Source organism: Thamnophis elegans, chromosome 3 (assembly GCF_009769535.1).
Source record: "Thamnophis elegans isolate rThaEle1 chromosome 3, rThaEle1.pri, whole genome shotgun sequence".
Lineage (NCBI taxonomy): Eukaryota > Metazoa > Chordata > Lepidosauria > Squamata > Colubridae > Thamnophis > Thamnophis elegans.
The window spans coordinates 43480342-43496169 of record NC_045543.1 but is presented as its reverse complement, the minus strand read 5'-3'; the positions used below and the strand labels follow the sequence as shown (position 1 = coordinate 43496169).

Here is a 15828-nt window from a genome sequence, read left to right as displayed (position 1 = left end):
TTAAACACATATGGAGCTGCTATCACCTTAAACACATATGGAGCTGCTATCACCTTAAAACATATGGAGCTTGTGCAAGATCCTGGGAAGTGGGGAGCTGGTGGGGCCTTGGACTAAAGAGATAAAGTCCTTAAGAAGGATATAAAGAGGAGAGAGTCCTTTGGAAAGTCCCACTCAGATTTGTGTGACACCAAGATACAAAATGAAAGTGCTGTGGATCTTTGCCTTCCTGGGAGCAGCAGGTGAGTTTAAAATGTGTATTTGACTTTGTACTGTCTTTATGTTGTGGTGGACATATGCAGCAAAACAGGAGAATGAAAGAGGTACTGTTTCAAACCTAAGGTATGAAACTTTTCCCTAATTCTTTGTTATTTTTGTACATTTTTCTAACTTATATTGTGTCTACTATGATTTATGAAGAAATGGTTTTCTGTAGCAAAAAAGGCAAAGAAATCTCCCTCGTGACACAAAACGGTCATTGTGAAATTCCTTTGGATTAACTTTAAATTAAATTGCTTGGATGTCTGACTTAAGAGGGAACCCTAGATTTGCTTGCTACAGGTAGTCTTCAAGATACAACCATTCATTTAGTGTTCAAAGTTAACAATGGCACTGAAAAAGTTACTTATAAACATTTTTCACACTTATGATTGTTGCCGCATCCCCATGGTCATATGATCAAAATTTAAGTGCTTGGCACATGGATTTGTGACAGTTACACTGTCCCAGGATCACATGATCACAATTAATACTTTGGGTAAAATCTACTGGCAATCTATGTAGCTATACTTAGGTACAAATCTGTCTCTAATGCCTAAGATTTACTTGAAAATAAATCAAGTTTTATTTTGATTTTGGTGTAAATTGGGTAGAGTTTCTATATGTGTTTTGCCTGTCCAAGTTTTCTCATGGCTTTTATGTTTCTATCTTATTCCCTCTTTCCTTTAGCAAATATAGTGGGCCTTATCATTTATTTGAAGTAGGAATGGAGTTTCATTGTGAGAATGCAGTTAAGATCAGATGCATCTTCAGAATCCATTGTCTGTGTGTGCCTGTGTGTAAGCCTTCAAATAAGTCTTAACTTCTGGCAACTGGGTGAATAAATCCTTTTATTTTATTGGCAAGATTTTGAGAAATGGTTTGCCATTGCCTCCTTCTTAGGGCTGAGAGAATGACTGGCTCAAGGTCATTCAGATTGCTTTGTGACCAAGAAGGACTGGGACTCACAGTCTCCCAGTTCTAGCCTGATGCATTAACCACCAATCCAAACTGGCTGTCACAAGACTTGATGGGTTCATCCAAATGATGACACAAATGTCAAGCCTTCAAGATGCAAACTCCATTTATTTTGTATACATTTGTGTACATATCAATGAACATACAAAAGGGGTGAAGCTTGTGTTGTAGCAATGAGACAGTCACTTCGTCATTCTCCCTCCCCCCCCCCCGACTTCTGGCTTGGGTGGCATTTTAAAATCTAAACCAATCCAAAGAGATACTTTCTGATCTATAAACTAAAATGTATAATTTTAAACAATGAGTGGTGCTAGCATATAAGTATCATTTACAGAATACATTAAAATGCATAGAACGCTAGAATATTTGGGACTTAGTTTTTTTCTTAGAATTATTCTCTCTGAAATTCTGTTTTTATATGTGCGTATGTTAGTATTTAGCTGTGTGTGATTTCTTTTGACATCATATTTTGCAGATGTACATATGCATCAGAGGTAGGTTGCTCCTGGTTCGGCCTGGTTTGGCCAAACCGGTAGTGGTGGCGGGGGAGGCTCCACCCACCTGCCCAGATGCTTCTGCACATACGCAAGCACAAGCAAACTGGTAGTAAATCGGTTAGCAACCCACCACTGAAATGCATTCAGGTAATCTTTGAGAAACAAATGGTCACTTAATGTCCAGTTGAAGTTGTGACAGAACATTCCCCCTCCCCAAAGCTACATAAGACCCTGTTTCAAAGTTATGGCTGCTATAGCAGCCCATGATCATTTCCCCTTAGAGATGCTCAGCACTTCCTCACCTCTCCTCCTCCCCTATTTCGCCAAGACCCCAAAGCATTTTGGCCTACTCCCTAGGTGTCCATCACTCTTCACACACTTGCCTTTTGAAGATATCTGGACCTCACATTATGGAAAGTCAGGCCACACATCCTGGGCCACAAGTGAGCTTTCAAAAACTTTCTGCAATGCTGTGCAGACTTCATTGAGGCAGCAAATTGAGATGTTTGTTTCTGGGGCACACTGCCATTTTGTGTATGGGACAAAGAGGCAGCCAGGGGACAAAACGCTCCTTTTTGTTTGCCTTAACGAGGTCTGCATAGCACTGCAGAAAATTCCTGAAGGCTGCAGAAAGCTTCTGCAGTGCTGTGCAGACCATGTAAGGCAGCAAAAGAGAGCAGTTTATCCCTTGGCTGCATGGTGCAATTCCCCAAAAGTGGCAAAACCAGAATGCAATTTAGCCACTGGAAACATGGTGGTGCTTCCAGAATAGCCCCATAACATGAGGCTGAGGGAAAAAGCGACCCATTCTGCTTCATAATGTTGTCTGCATAACTTTTTGGAAACTGAATGGTTTCTGCTTTATCCCTCGGCTGCATGGCATGATTCTGGAAGCGACTGCCATGTTTCCAGCTACTAAACTGCATTCTGGCAGCTGTAATATTGTTGCTGCTGCTTCAGAATGGCTGCGTGATGAAGGGATCGGATGTTTCAGTGCTCTTGAAGGCCTCAGAGTTTTCAAAAGTTAAGTGATGAGGAGGGTGTTTGGCCTGGTAGGGTGGGAATTGGGCCTAAGGCCTGTGAGGACCCACTAGGAGTGAGAAAAGGCTTATGGGGACCCAAGGGGCAGAAAATGAAGCAAGGCGTGTCTCAGGGAGATGTGGCGGCCTTGGGAAGCCTGGGGCAGACTGACCTGGGCCTGTGTTAGTCTCCAAGGGCTTCCCCCTCCCATTAGATATCCCTGCTCTGCTTAACTATCTGCACATTCATTTGATAGCTGCATCAGAGGTTGGGGAGGAGGGGGGTGTCATTATTAAATGAGGATGTTCTCCCCCCCCAAGTTTTTTAATTATTTACAAACATATCAATGCGTGAACAGTGTGGCACCTGGGTGTCATACATTCTAATACAAATAAAACTAATAGAATTAGTCATGGTTATTACTTTAACCAACATATATTTCTAATAGTATTATATATTATATTAAGTTGCAGTCTATCATTATTCAATTATTCCATATTTTCTCTTATTATTGCTCTTATTATATAAAACTGTATACACTACTATTCCCCTTTTCTTTTATTTCTTTCTCTTATTCTAACATGCCACCCTTCATTAAAAGAATTTTATTTCTTTTTTTAAATGTTTTTTATTTGACATTTTCCAAACATTAGAATCACGATTACACTTTTACAGCTTTCCGTTACCGGTATTTCTTTTTTCTGATTTTGGATTTTCCATTCTATTACCTTATACATATTCCTCTTTGTTTCATACTTTCTCATTTCTACATATATTCCATATCTTGTAGTACTCTGTTTCCTCTCTATCTTAGTTTGTCCATTTCCGAGCATTCTAGCACCTTTTTTTTATGATTTCTGAATTTGAGGGAATGGTTCCTTGTTTCCAATTTTGGGAAAATGAGATTCTGGCAGTAGTGATTAAATGAAGCATTATATATTGGATAGCCTTACTAAGATTTTTTAAATTATTCCTAGAAGAAACAGCTCAGGGTTCGTGTCAATTTATTATTTCTTCTAACCTTTTTAGAATTTTTGTCCAGAATTCTTTGGCTTTCGGACACGTCCACCACATATGATAGAAGGTCCTCTGTTAGTGGTTACATGTCCAACAGTTTGGAGATCTATTTGGGAACATTTTGGCCAATCTCGCCGTGGGTAAATGCCACCAATAAAACATTTGTAGCTATTTTCCTTGTAGGATGCCGACATTGTCAATTTATAATTTCCCCCCCATAATTTTTCCCAGAGCTCCAATTCAATATTGTACCCAAAGTTTTTAGCCCAAATTATCATTGTTTACTTCACGGTTTCTTCCTCCATTTTGAATTTTAAGAGACAGTTGTATGTTTTTGTAATCATTTTATCTTCTCCCTGTTAGTATTTTGTCTAATTCTTGTTGTTCATTTTGAAATCCGTACTGTTCTAAATCCTTTTTGTATCTTGTTTGAATCTGTAGATTTTAATTTTAACTCCTGATTTGTTTTAAGTTTTCCTTGCCCATCCAATAACTCCTTATATGACAATATCCTGTTCAAATCTATTGCATTGGGGTAGATCATTGCTTTCATGGCTGATATCCATCTGGGAATTTTTGTGTAGAAATTTCTTTTGATTTTCATCCATTTCTAATAAGGCCCCTCTTACCTGGTGTCTCTGGAAATATTTATGGGCTTTACTCTTTCCCTCCAAGATAAAAGCATGTCAGCCCAGCTGTAAATCATAGCCCTCTATCGTCAATATTCTTTTATTTTGGAGTATTATCCATTCTCTGAGCCATGTTACCGCTGCTGCCTGGTAGTAAAGCTCCCAATCTGGGAGGCTGAATCATCCTTTGATTCTACAATCCTGTAGTAATTTTAATTTTATCTTAGCTTTTTTCCCAGGGAAATAAAATTTAAAATTTTTATTTAGTTCCATGAAAAAGTTTTTCTCTAATTTTACTGGTACAGTAAAAAGAATTTTATTTCCATCCTACCTAACTTCTAGTCATGTCAATTACCTAAAAAAATAAAAGGAAGGAAAGAGAGAGGAGGAGAAAAGCAAATCAAAACAACAACAAAAAGGAGAAATCATCTGTCCATCATCTCTTGCCCGCTTCAATACTTTAAGTGACGCCATTCTGCTTAATGGCTATTGTGACATGCAACTGTAGTAGTAGTCTCCATTAGTATCTTGAGGATTACCAGTAGACACAGAGTTGTCTGCAAGGGGGATCAAAATCAAGATGGGAGCTTTTGGAAGAGCTTCATGGTGGACTAAGATACCCTGAAGAAGCAGAAATGCCATTGGGGTAGTGACCAGAGATCAGATGACCAATTCTGTCTGACGGAGCTTCTCTGGACAAGGAGAAACCACATGATTGTCCACTTTTACTCTGGCCAGTTGCTCCATGTGAGAAGACCCCTAGGAAGTAAATATTATTGTGGTTGACTTGTTATTTGAGCAGCTGGGAGTTGAGGTACAATAACTACATCTATTAGTAATTGAAATGGACTTTTTGCTGAAAAGAAAAAAAAAATGAACTTGTTGTATAGAAAGGTTTGAGGATTACAAAGTTTAGATGATGAAAAGAAGGAAAATATGTTGTAATTTTAGAGAGAGATGATAAAATATAAATGTGATTCACTAAACAACTGTGGCAAGAAAGGTGGTAAAATGGGGCAAAATTCACTTAACAAACGTTTTGCTAAGCAACAAAAATTTGGAGCTCAATTGTGGTCAACATTGAGAACTACCTGCATTTTGGGTTGTCAGTTTGAAGTCTGGCCTTTGTAAGAAGCAAGACAGGCCTTCTGCATAGTGCCCCCAAATTAGGGAAAAAGATATCTCCAGAGATGTGCTTGATCGTTCCATTAGGGGCCTCTGGGAAATCACTTATTTTTAAACAGGCATTTGATACTTGGTGTTGATTATTGCCAATAATATTACTTATGCTTTAATGTTGCTTTTATATGTCAGGTTTAGTTATTTTGTAAGATGCCTCTTTTCTGCTATTGTTTTCTTCCATGCCATCAAGGAGGTTGGGAGTGGCTACTATAAAAATTAATAAATAAGTGAAATAGAAATTCTGCAGCTGCAATACAACCATTTGTTTTGTGACCTTCAAAGTTACAACATTGAAAAGAAATGACTGTTTTCACACTTATGACCATTGCAACATCCCCAAGGTCACATGATCAGTATTTGGACTCTTGGCATTTGGCATGTTTTCATGACGATTGCTGTGTCCTGGAGTCATGTGATCAGCTTTTGCAACCTTCTGACAAGCAAAATCAATGGAGAAGCTAGATTCACTTAACAAATATGTTACTAACTTAATAAATAGCAATAGCACTTAGACTTATATACTGCTTCCCAGTGCTTTACAGCACTCTCTAAGTGGCTTTACAGAGTCAGCATATTTTCCCCAACAATTTGGGTCTTCATTTTACCAACCTTGGAAGGCTGGAAGGCTGAATCAACCTTGAGCTGGTGAGATTCGAACTGCTGGCAGCGGGAAGTCAGCAGAAATAGCCTGCAGTACTGCATTCTAACCACCATACTACCACTGCAGCAATTCACTTAACAACTATGACAAGAAAGGTTGTAAAATGGAACAAATTTTACTTAGCAACTGTTTTGCTTAGCAACGGAAATTTTGGGCTCGGTTGTGGTTGAAAGTTGAGGACTACCTGTACAAACTGCTATGATATGTAGAAAAACATATGTGCGCTTTCCCTCTATAACTGGCTCCTGTGCCTTCAGACATGTACTCTATTTGGCTTGCTAGCTCTACATGTTGATGTTCCTTTTCTTATTAGTTGCTGCCCCTTTGAATGAGGATGATGATGACAAGATTGTTGGAGGATTTACCTGTCAGAGAAATTCTGTCCCTTATCAGGTTTCACTCAATGTTGGTTACCATTTCTGTGGTGGCCCTATCCATGACCAATGGGTTCTTTCAGCCGCTCATTGCTTCAAACGGTGAGTATTTTTATATTCTTATTAAAGCTACTTCTGGTTAAAAATATGTCTTTAAGCTAGGAAAGCTAAACATGTGCTAATAACACATCAATCATCTTTGCATAGAAAAAAATCTTGCCCAGTTTTGATCCTTTTATTTATTTTTCAGCCTGTTGTTTTCATTGTTAAAACAATGCTAAAGCAGATAAAATTCCTCACTTCTGATATCAAAATAACTGCCTATCTATCCTATGATAACTGCCTACACTAAGCTGGTAATAAATAAATAACTTAAATGAATCAATGATAGTTAAGTGGAAAAGTAATAAAAAGATTGCATAAAAAGCATTTCTGGAGACGAGTTTCCTTCTATTTCTTACATCAGTTTGCTAATCTTATTCATTATCTGAAAGTCACATTTCAGGACTATTAATTCAAAAAGCACATTTTTTTTACCAGATGGCCACATGCATGTCTGCATAGTAGATTGTGATAGCACAGTCCTGTTCAGATATTTCAAAGACAGTGAACAGGATTAAAATGGAGCAAGCAGGAAGTATTCTTTGGTTAAGACAAGGAGGCAATGTCAGATCCTAGAATTATAACAAGCTAGTAACATTCTGAAGCTTTCCACTATCTATCAAAGAAATATTTTTCTGTTTTGTCGTACCTTAAGAGTGCTCTGGGGCCTAAGTACTGTATAGTAATGTTTGGTAGAACGTTAAAAACAAGTAGTTGTTTCCAAATGGGCATCTTAGGTTTTTAAAGTTAGACCTGTGCTTCAGTCTTAGAGCAAAGACTAAGTCTAACTTTAAAGCCTGAGATTCTTACTTTGAATCTTACTTATTAATAATTACTTAGTATTACGGGAATTTTTTTTTAAACCTTATATTGTAGTTGTTTACAAGTTTTAAAAATCTACTTTTCCTGTCATCATGAATTTGAAAAACAACAAAAAATGTACTCACTTTATTGTCTACATTGCAAAGGCAATATTGTATCCTGGATAATGTTCCAGCACCTTTTATTTGCAATACTTGGGAACTTAATGTGTGTTTGACTTTTCTTGACTAGCTAGACAAGATGTTTCAAGGATTGTGAAAGCTCATGTGTTGGGTTTTTTTTAAGGAAAAGCTTATGAAACCATTAGAAAAAAAGTAGCAGTGATTGCTATGAGTCAAATACAAGATTTATTGATAGTGGGGTTCAAATTCTTGCATCTCTTTCTTCCACCAATATGATGCAGTGAACTAGAAGATTAACTCTTCTGGGCGGGAATGTCCTTGTCTTGGTATCAAACTGATCTGGTATCAAGTTGTGGCTTGTGAAGATCTGAGTACTACTGCTCACAATATGCAGCTTTCATTAAATTAAATAACTGTTAAACAAAATGCCTCACCACATTTTTAAAGATAGATTTCTTTGCTTTAAATATGGCTTTAACACAGGTATTTTCTTCATGTGGGATTTTTTTAAACATAATTTGTTTAGAATTTCATTAGGATATGCAAAGGTAAGCAAAGATAAGCCAAGATTGTCTGATGCCAGCATTTGTGGAATAAAATGAAAGTAGAGTGTCCCTAACTCTGGCAGATACATCCCTAATTGATATTGATTTTGAACAATGGGAAAGTTTCCATTTCAAATCTGAACTCTTGCTAAAGAAATCATTGACTTCTTCTGTGATATGAAGAATACAACTGTTGCTAAGCTTGATATTAAACTCTGCACAGTGCAACCAATATAGAATTTGCATTATTGATTTTATAGCCCACTCAGTGTGAAACTGGGAGCATACAATATTAGGAACCCAGAAGGAGATGAACAGATTATCAAGGCTGAAAAAATAATTGTCCATCCAAACTACAACTCTTGGCTCTTGGATCATGACATCATGCTCATCAAATTGGAAAAATCACCTGAATTTTCCAGAAGTGTCGCACCCATCCACCTCGGCTATGGATGTCCAGCTGTTGGTACCTACTGCCTTGTCTCAGGATGGGGTAACACTCTCAGTGATGGTGGTGAGTATTGACAAGAATTGCCTAACTCTCTGACTCTCAGGTACATAAGGAGAGCAACCAGGATGATTAGGGGACTGGAGACTAAAACATATGAAGAATGATTACAGGTACTGGGCATGGCTAGTCTAGTGAAGAGAAGGACCAGGGGAGACATGATAGCAGTGTTCCAATATTTGAGGGGCTGCCACAGAGAGGAGGGGGTCAAACTATTTTCCAAAGCATCTGGAGGCCAGACAAGGAATAATGGATAGAAACTGACCAAGGAGAAATTCAATCTAGAAACAAGGAGGAGCTTTCTGACAATGAGAACAATCAACCAATAACAGCTTGTCCTCGGAAGTTGTGGGAGCTTCATCACTTGAGACTTTCAAGAAGAGATTGGACAGCCATTTGTCAGAAATAGTGTAGGGTCTCCTGCTTGAGCAGGGGGTTGACTAGATGACCTATAAACTCCTTTCCAACTCTGTTAATCTGTTAATAACTGAAGAACTGTAATTCCTAGCATTTGTTTTCTGCAAACAACACTTTCTAAATCTAGAAATGTTTTCCCAATCACTGTTGAATCACCACATACTTTTAATATTCACAGGGATAGATGTGCTCATTGACAACTGGTCTTTATTTTAAAATTCCAATTTTAAGCCCTAACTTTTAAAAAAAATATTGGACAAAGTCTTGAACCAATTTAAGCATATAAATGCTGGTTTGGATGGTTCTAGAGCACTGAAGATGAATGTGCATCAAATTCCACCTTTTCTTTTATTATTGGAATTTTCAGACATTTTTGATATATTGAATTGGACACTTCATCTCAGACATCATATTCCATAAAATCATATAGCAATCTAGTTGCTTTAACTGGTCTAGAATACCAGGATTGCTGCTATTCTTTTAATCAGAAAGAGTCAAGTGGCATCTTTTAAGACTACAAATGTTAATATACGGCAAATATTTTCATGAACTATTGCTCACTTCTTACCTTCCTTATTTTTTCCTTTTTGTTTCCATCTAGTAAACTACCCTGATTACCTGCAGTGCCTGCAGGCTCCAATCCTAAGTGATGAGGAATGCAAAGCTGCTTACCCAGGACAAATTAGTGAAAACATGGTCTGTGTTGGATATCTAGAGGGTGGCAAAGATTCTTGTCAGGTGAGGACACCTGCCTTCTGACCATCTGTAAAAACAGACATACTCAATCCACCTGTTTTTGTTTGAAAACAGCCACCCAGCTATAAGATATAATATATAATATGTGCAAATAGTTTGATCTTCACAGTTACCCATACTTGATTGGCATTCTCACCCACTGTCTTTTTTCTTTAGAGAAAAATAAGTGCTAAGAATCAGAAAACAAGCTGTGTTTGAAGGTGACATTTGCATCTCATAGCTAGAACCATTTCCCATTTGTTCAGGAGCCGAGTTTTATACTATCCCATTATGTTGGAAGCCAAATGGTCCAGTTTACCATATTATATTAGATCTTCCTATTCATAAATTTTTCCTATGAGGAATTGAGGGGAATCATATTGCGAAAGAAAAAGTTTTTATGTATCTATTTATTATATTTCTGGACTGTCCATCTCACCTAAGTAATTTGGGTGGTTTACAAATGCCACAATTATGCCATAACAGATATACATATATTCTGACCAGTATGGTACAGAGAAATGTGAGATGTCATAGGACATCTTCATTGATTTAGTGTGTTTTGCAGCTATTTGTAATGAGGCATAGTGGTCTAAAAGTGGTCTTGGTTTGGGGAATACAAGCATCTTTGTTGTATTTCTATTTGAACTGGAGACAGGTATGGATGGTTTAAAAGTTGTGTATATTTGAAAAAAGGTTTGCAAGACTTACTTTGAAGAATTTTCCTCCAATCACAGAATATTTTGGCCAGCTATTTGATGTGCTTTCCTTAACAGCCTGAGGCTGTATGCGGTTACATATTTTATGGATATCTATTGCAGGGGTCCCCAATTTCTGGCCGCAGCCCACTACTGGGTCATGGCCTATTCAGAATCAGGCTGCGTGAGAGGCAGGCCAGCATGCATGTGTGTACAACTCAACTTGCATGAGTGGCAGGCTAGTGTGCACACACATGGATACCAGGAATGGGTTCCTATACCGGTTGGTATCGGTTTGCTGTACGTGCTGTTTTGTGCATGTGCTGCTTGCTTGGCTCGCATGCACACTGGCTACACATTGACTAAATATTGTTCTGTGCGTGCGCAGAAACATACCAGCAATGGCCTAAGAGATCGGGGAACTGGATCGGGGGCATGGTGAGCCTGGGCACTGCCGGTTCTGCGACCCAGACTACAATTCCACTACCCGTTTGGCCAAACCAGGCCGAACCGGGAGCAACCCATGTCTGATGCACACATATCTCAACCTGCAGTCCAGCCAGCCAGTCGCTCATGTGAGTTGAGCTGCCCATGCATGCTGGCCACCACATTTAAAAGCGTCCCAATCTGGGACTGAAAGAAAATAAGTGGTTTATAGTGATTCTGAAGTAGGACTATAAATCAGGTTTTCTCACTATTTAGTCCTATGCCTTCAACTGCTACACCAAACTGGCTTTTCTGCTACTCTCAGTACCTGTCGGCTTTCCCAGGTAGACCGGACAGAAAACACTACTTCATGATCTAATTCTACTTTATTGTAAAGTTATATGAACAGAACTTTGCAAGACTGAAAGTACAAATCCTCAGCCATCCCCTTTACAGCTCCAGAACTCTTCCTACAGCAGTTTGAGAAGAATGTATTATCACACATGACAAGAGGAGATTTTGCTTAGTAATACATGAGGGTCACTGAAGAATAGAAAACTAATTATATGAATACAATCATTGTATTTATGGAGATTCATGGAGAAACTACCTCAGCACTTTCCTAAACCCTTCTCTCTCTCTTTTTGGTCTTGCAGGGGGATTCTGGCGGTCCAGTGGCTTGTGATGGGTTCCTCCAGGGCATTGTCTCTTGGGGAATAGGTTGTGCCCTGCCCGGCTATCCTGGAGTTTACACCAAAGTCTGCAAATACATTGACTGGATCCATGAGACCATTGCTGCTAACTGAAGCAGCCACTTTCCTCTTATTCCAACCTTTTCATGTGCTTCCTCTTAATAGAATAGGGAATAAATAGAGGCTGATTTCCAAAACTATTTGGTGTTTTATTTTAGTAGCAGGGTTGTATAGATTGAAGACTGTAGTTATAATCCAGAGCTCTTGAATTCTGGTGTCTTTCAATGTTCCAGTTATTTCAAGCTCTCTTGTAAAAAGTATTGCCGGCATGTGATGGCCATATCCAAGTAAGAATAACATGAATTTCCCATCACTTTTGCAGAGCGACATTTCTACACTCTAAAGCCATGATGGCAAAACTATGGCATATATGCTACAGGTGGCACGCAGAGCCATATCTGCTGGCACACAAGCTGTCAGCTCCAGTGTGCATCCGCAAGCGAGCCACCTGATTTTTGGCCTTCCGGTAGGCCCATTGGGCCTGTTTTTCACCCATCCCAGGCTCCAAAGGCTTTCCTGAAGCCTGGGGAGAGCAGAAACAGTCTCCCCCGGCCCCCATGGAGGCCTTCCGGAAGCCAGAAACGGATTGTTTCCGAACTTCCAATAGGCTCTTGGGCCTGTTTTTCGCTGTCTCCAGGCTTCAGAGCCTGGGGAGGGAGAAAACAGCCTGCCCCGCCCCCCAGAGGAAATACCAAGCTCAGCTTGGAGGCGAACAGTGCGGTGCATGTGGGGAGGGGGGCAGCATGCTGATTGAGTTAGATTCTGCTTGACTCTGCTACAATCAGCATTCCTTAGTAAAAGTGCCTTTTCACTTTTCTTCACACATACACTGAGAGTATTACTTCCCTAACAGTGACTGGGACAGGTCTGATAAAGTCCTTCAAATAATAAATGAAGAAAGTGTGCATATTTTTCTTAAATACAATGTGCAAAACCAGAAAGCTTCTGAGTATAAATCCATCCAGGATTCTGGAAAATGTTATTCAAGTGGTTGATAAAAGATGTAAAAAGAGAGAGACTATGAGGAACATATGGGGTAAAAACATTAAAACAAATACATGTGGAATAGGAAATTGACGGGAGATACTCCAGGGAGATACTCCAGGGATACAGGAAATACTCCAGGGAGGCCCTTGGCATTTTAATGCATTAAAATGGGTTGATGGAGGATAGAGAAATACCATTGCAGAAAACCCAAATGAATTACAGGTAATCCTCTACCTACAACCATTCATTTAATGACCAAATGCTAGGTTGTTCCCATTTTACAAAGCCCTCAATAGGTGCATCAACTAGCTTCAAGTAGTTTTGTGCTTTTCTACAGGCAGGCTACTGCCTCATCCAATTCAATTTAATGGGTACCGTCAGTTGTATGAAAGGTCTTCTGTTGCTGTGAGAACTGTGTCTTCTTTTGAATATTCAAATCTTTCAAGTTTTCTGGTGCTTTTTCAAGTGGTGCATGTGTAGAAACCCTCCTGAGCAAACTTTTCTGCCTTTGTGGCCTGCCTTAAGTGGGCTTCCTCTCCTCCTCTCCTCCAAGCATTCATATTTCATTCACACCAATATATGCCATAATTATTTAGAATGGAATCATATACTGACATTCATGTAAAAGTTTTAATTCACTAATGTGGTTCTGCACATTACTATTACAGTAAGCATATTGCAAGAGCATCAACTTGCTTCTGAATGAATGTGCTGTTAAATTCTTGGCATTTTGGTGTAAGAAGGGCCATTTCTAGGTGTAGACCATTTTAACACACCTCTGCTTTTCTTAACTGGATTAGGTCCCTACTTGCTGTTCAAGGATATCATCACTGCAGTGATGAATTCATTTAATTATGGCATGTATGGCAAATACATGGACTTATAGTTGTTCAAATGTTGATGTCCAGTCCACCCAGCCATGCAAAGACAGGGTGGTCTATGTTGAAAAAAATCAAACATTGGGCTGGTATAAGCTCTTGGTGGACATTCAGACACATGTAGTAAATATTTCATTAAGGGGCACCACAGTCACACTGAGGAATAGAGACAAGACCCCATTTCTTCCACATGGTATCATAAGCCGTAGTAAGGTCAATGTACACAGCTGTGGTTTTTAAGCCTCACTAGAAACCAGCCTCGATATGTCCTGTTAGGCCTGTTTTGTTTATCCATTGCCATGTATTTAGAGAGCCAGAAGTTCTACAAAGATATCTGTCTGCCAACAGTCGTTAACTGCCAATTCTTTAATGTTGTCTGGCTGCCAGTTGTTGCTAGTCGCTTGGTTCACACTACTGTGCTATCCAGGATGCATCATGAGGAGGCAAACTAGCATTACACCCCTGCAGTGATGAAGAAAAGCAGTAATAGGCATCTGAGCCCCTTCCATCTCTACTCCTTTTGCTCTTTCCCATGAATTCGGGTCTCTCCCAATTCTACCCCTGGGATTGCCGGTTTTAATTGTCATGGGAATAGGTATAGCTAAAGAGTAGCTGACCAGATCAAAAGGAAATCCACAGGATGGGTCTGCCATTGCCACCTTCCTGGGGCTCAGAAAAAGTGGCTTGCCCAAGATCACCCAGCTGGCTTTGTCTCTAAGGCAGGACTAGAACTCATGATCTTCAAGTTTCTACCCATGTTCCTTAACCATTCTGCCTATTCTTTTGTCACCCTGCTATGTTGTCTCTTTGTAGAGTGTGAGCCTTACAGCAGAGATCACCTTGTTTTTATTCAAGAATAAACCACCACAGACTCCCTTGGCTGAGTCCTTTGGGTTGTACAAAATACTGCAAAACAAACAAGGTCAATAATCAGATACTTATTATTAGTTGAATAATGCAAAACAGCTAGAAAACTGGGTATTTTCATATTTTGTTAAAAGTTTTATTAGATCTAAACCAGTGTTTCTCAGTTTCAGCTAAAGTACTTTAAGATCTATGGATTTCAGTTTCCAGATTTCCCCAATGTGGGATTTATTGTCTAGTTTTGAAATAAACAAACACCAGCCAAAACTCTCAAGAGAAAACAATGGTAATTTTATTTACTTTGCAAAGAGGGTGTACCACCACGCACACGCAGGTACAGTGAACATGCCTTAAATCATCAATCTGTTTTCCTTATATTCCCTATTGCCATTACAAATTTACCTCCCACCTTTTCCTCATTGGCTTAGTACTCATGCTGTCACAACCTATCTGAAGCGTCTAAAGTGAATAATACATTATCTCCGCCCCTGATTACATCTCCCACTACTCTAATTCTATTGCTCCCTGCCCTTATTTATAAATTACCTTTTATGGTTCTAGTTCCTAGGGGTTGTTTCTGAAGTAACTATCATATCAGCAAATTCTGGTTAAGATGGGTTTCTAGCATAGCAGAGGCCTTCCTACATATAATTCTCAGGCTTCTGCCTAGCTCATGAGATTAGAAATACATACAAAGTAGTTTCTTCACAGGCTAGCATGTCTTCTGTAGTTTCTGTAAAAACAATAGGCTCTGTTTTCCACACCCAGCCAGCATGGGAAATTATGGGAGTTGAAATCAACACATGCATGGGGAATTCTGAGAATTGAAGTCCACATAACTCAAAGTGACTAAGGTTGAGAAACACTGATCTAAATCATATTCCTCACGCCAAAGCTGTTTAAAGACTCACTATAGCCAGCAGATGGCACTATATAATCCTTCAACGGTGTAAAAGAAATTTATTTATTTTGTACAAAGTCAAATCTCCTACATGTTATGCTTGTTCCTTGTTGATTTCATGATTACATCCCTGTAGTTTCTTAGCTATATTGCCTTGGATGTTTCCTTACTTCCCAATCTAACCTAGGGTCATTGGATTCCCTGGTGGTCTCCATCCACATCAAAATCACGTTACCCTGCTTAGATCACATCCTATCCTGTGGGATCAATCACAGTCACATATGCATTGCAGATTAGTTTAGCACCTCTAATGATGAAGTTTATTGTAATATTGGAGAAAGAGTATAGCATTTTAGTGGGGAGGACAACAGTTATCTAGTTCCAAAGAAAGCCATTGCATGAAAAAAAAATGACATCTATTGACTTAAAATTATAGGGTTAGTACAAGGGGAAAG

At 39.1% G+C, this 15828-nt stretch overlaps 1 protein-coding gene across 1 annotated transcript; it reads left to right on the top strand.

Moving 5' to 3' along the window:
- The first annotated feature begins 202 nt into the window (after nt 1-202).
- Nucleotides 203-11880, top strand: LOC116505608 (anionic trypsin-like). The gene is made up of 5 exons (XM_032212943.1): nt 203-242; nt 6556-6718; nt 8468-8721; nt 9734-9870; nt 11648-11880. Exons 1-5 carry the CDS (start codon nt 203-205, stop codon nt 11795-11797), a joined length of 744 nt encoding a protein of 247 aa, XP_032068834.1. The 3' UTR covers nt 11798-11880.
- Nucleotides 11881-15828: the final 3948 nt, after the last annotated feature.

Coding starts and splice junctions, on each gene's coding strand:
- LOC116505608 (XM_032212943.1), top strand. CDS start 203: ATGAAAGTGCTGTGGATCTTTGCCTTCCTGGGAGCAGCAG. Junction 243..6,555: donor TGCCTTCCTGGGAGCAGCAG/GTGAGTTTAAAA, acceptor TTTTCTTATTAG/TTGCTGCCCCTTTGAATGAG. Junction 6,719..8,467: donor GCCGCTCATTGCTTCAAACG/GTGAGTATTTTT, acceptor TTGATTTTATAG/CCCACTCAGTGTGAAACTGG.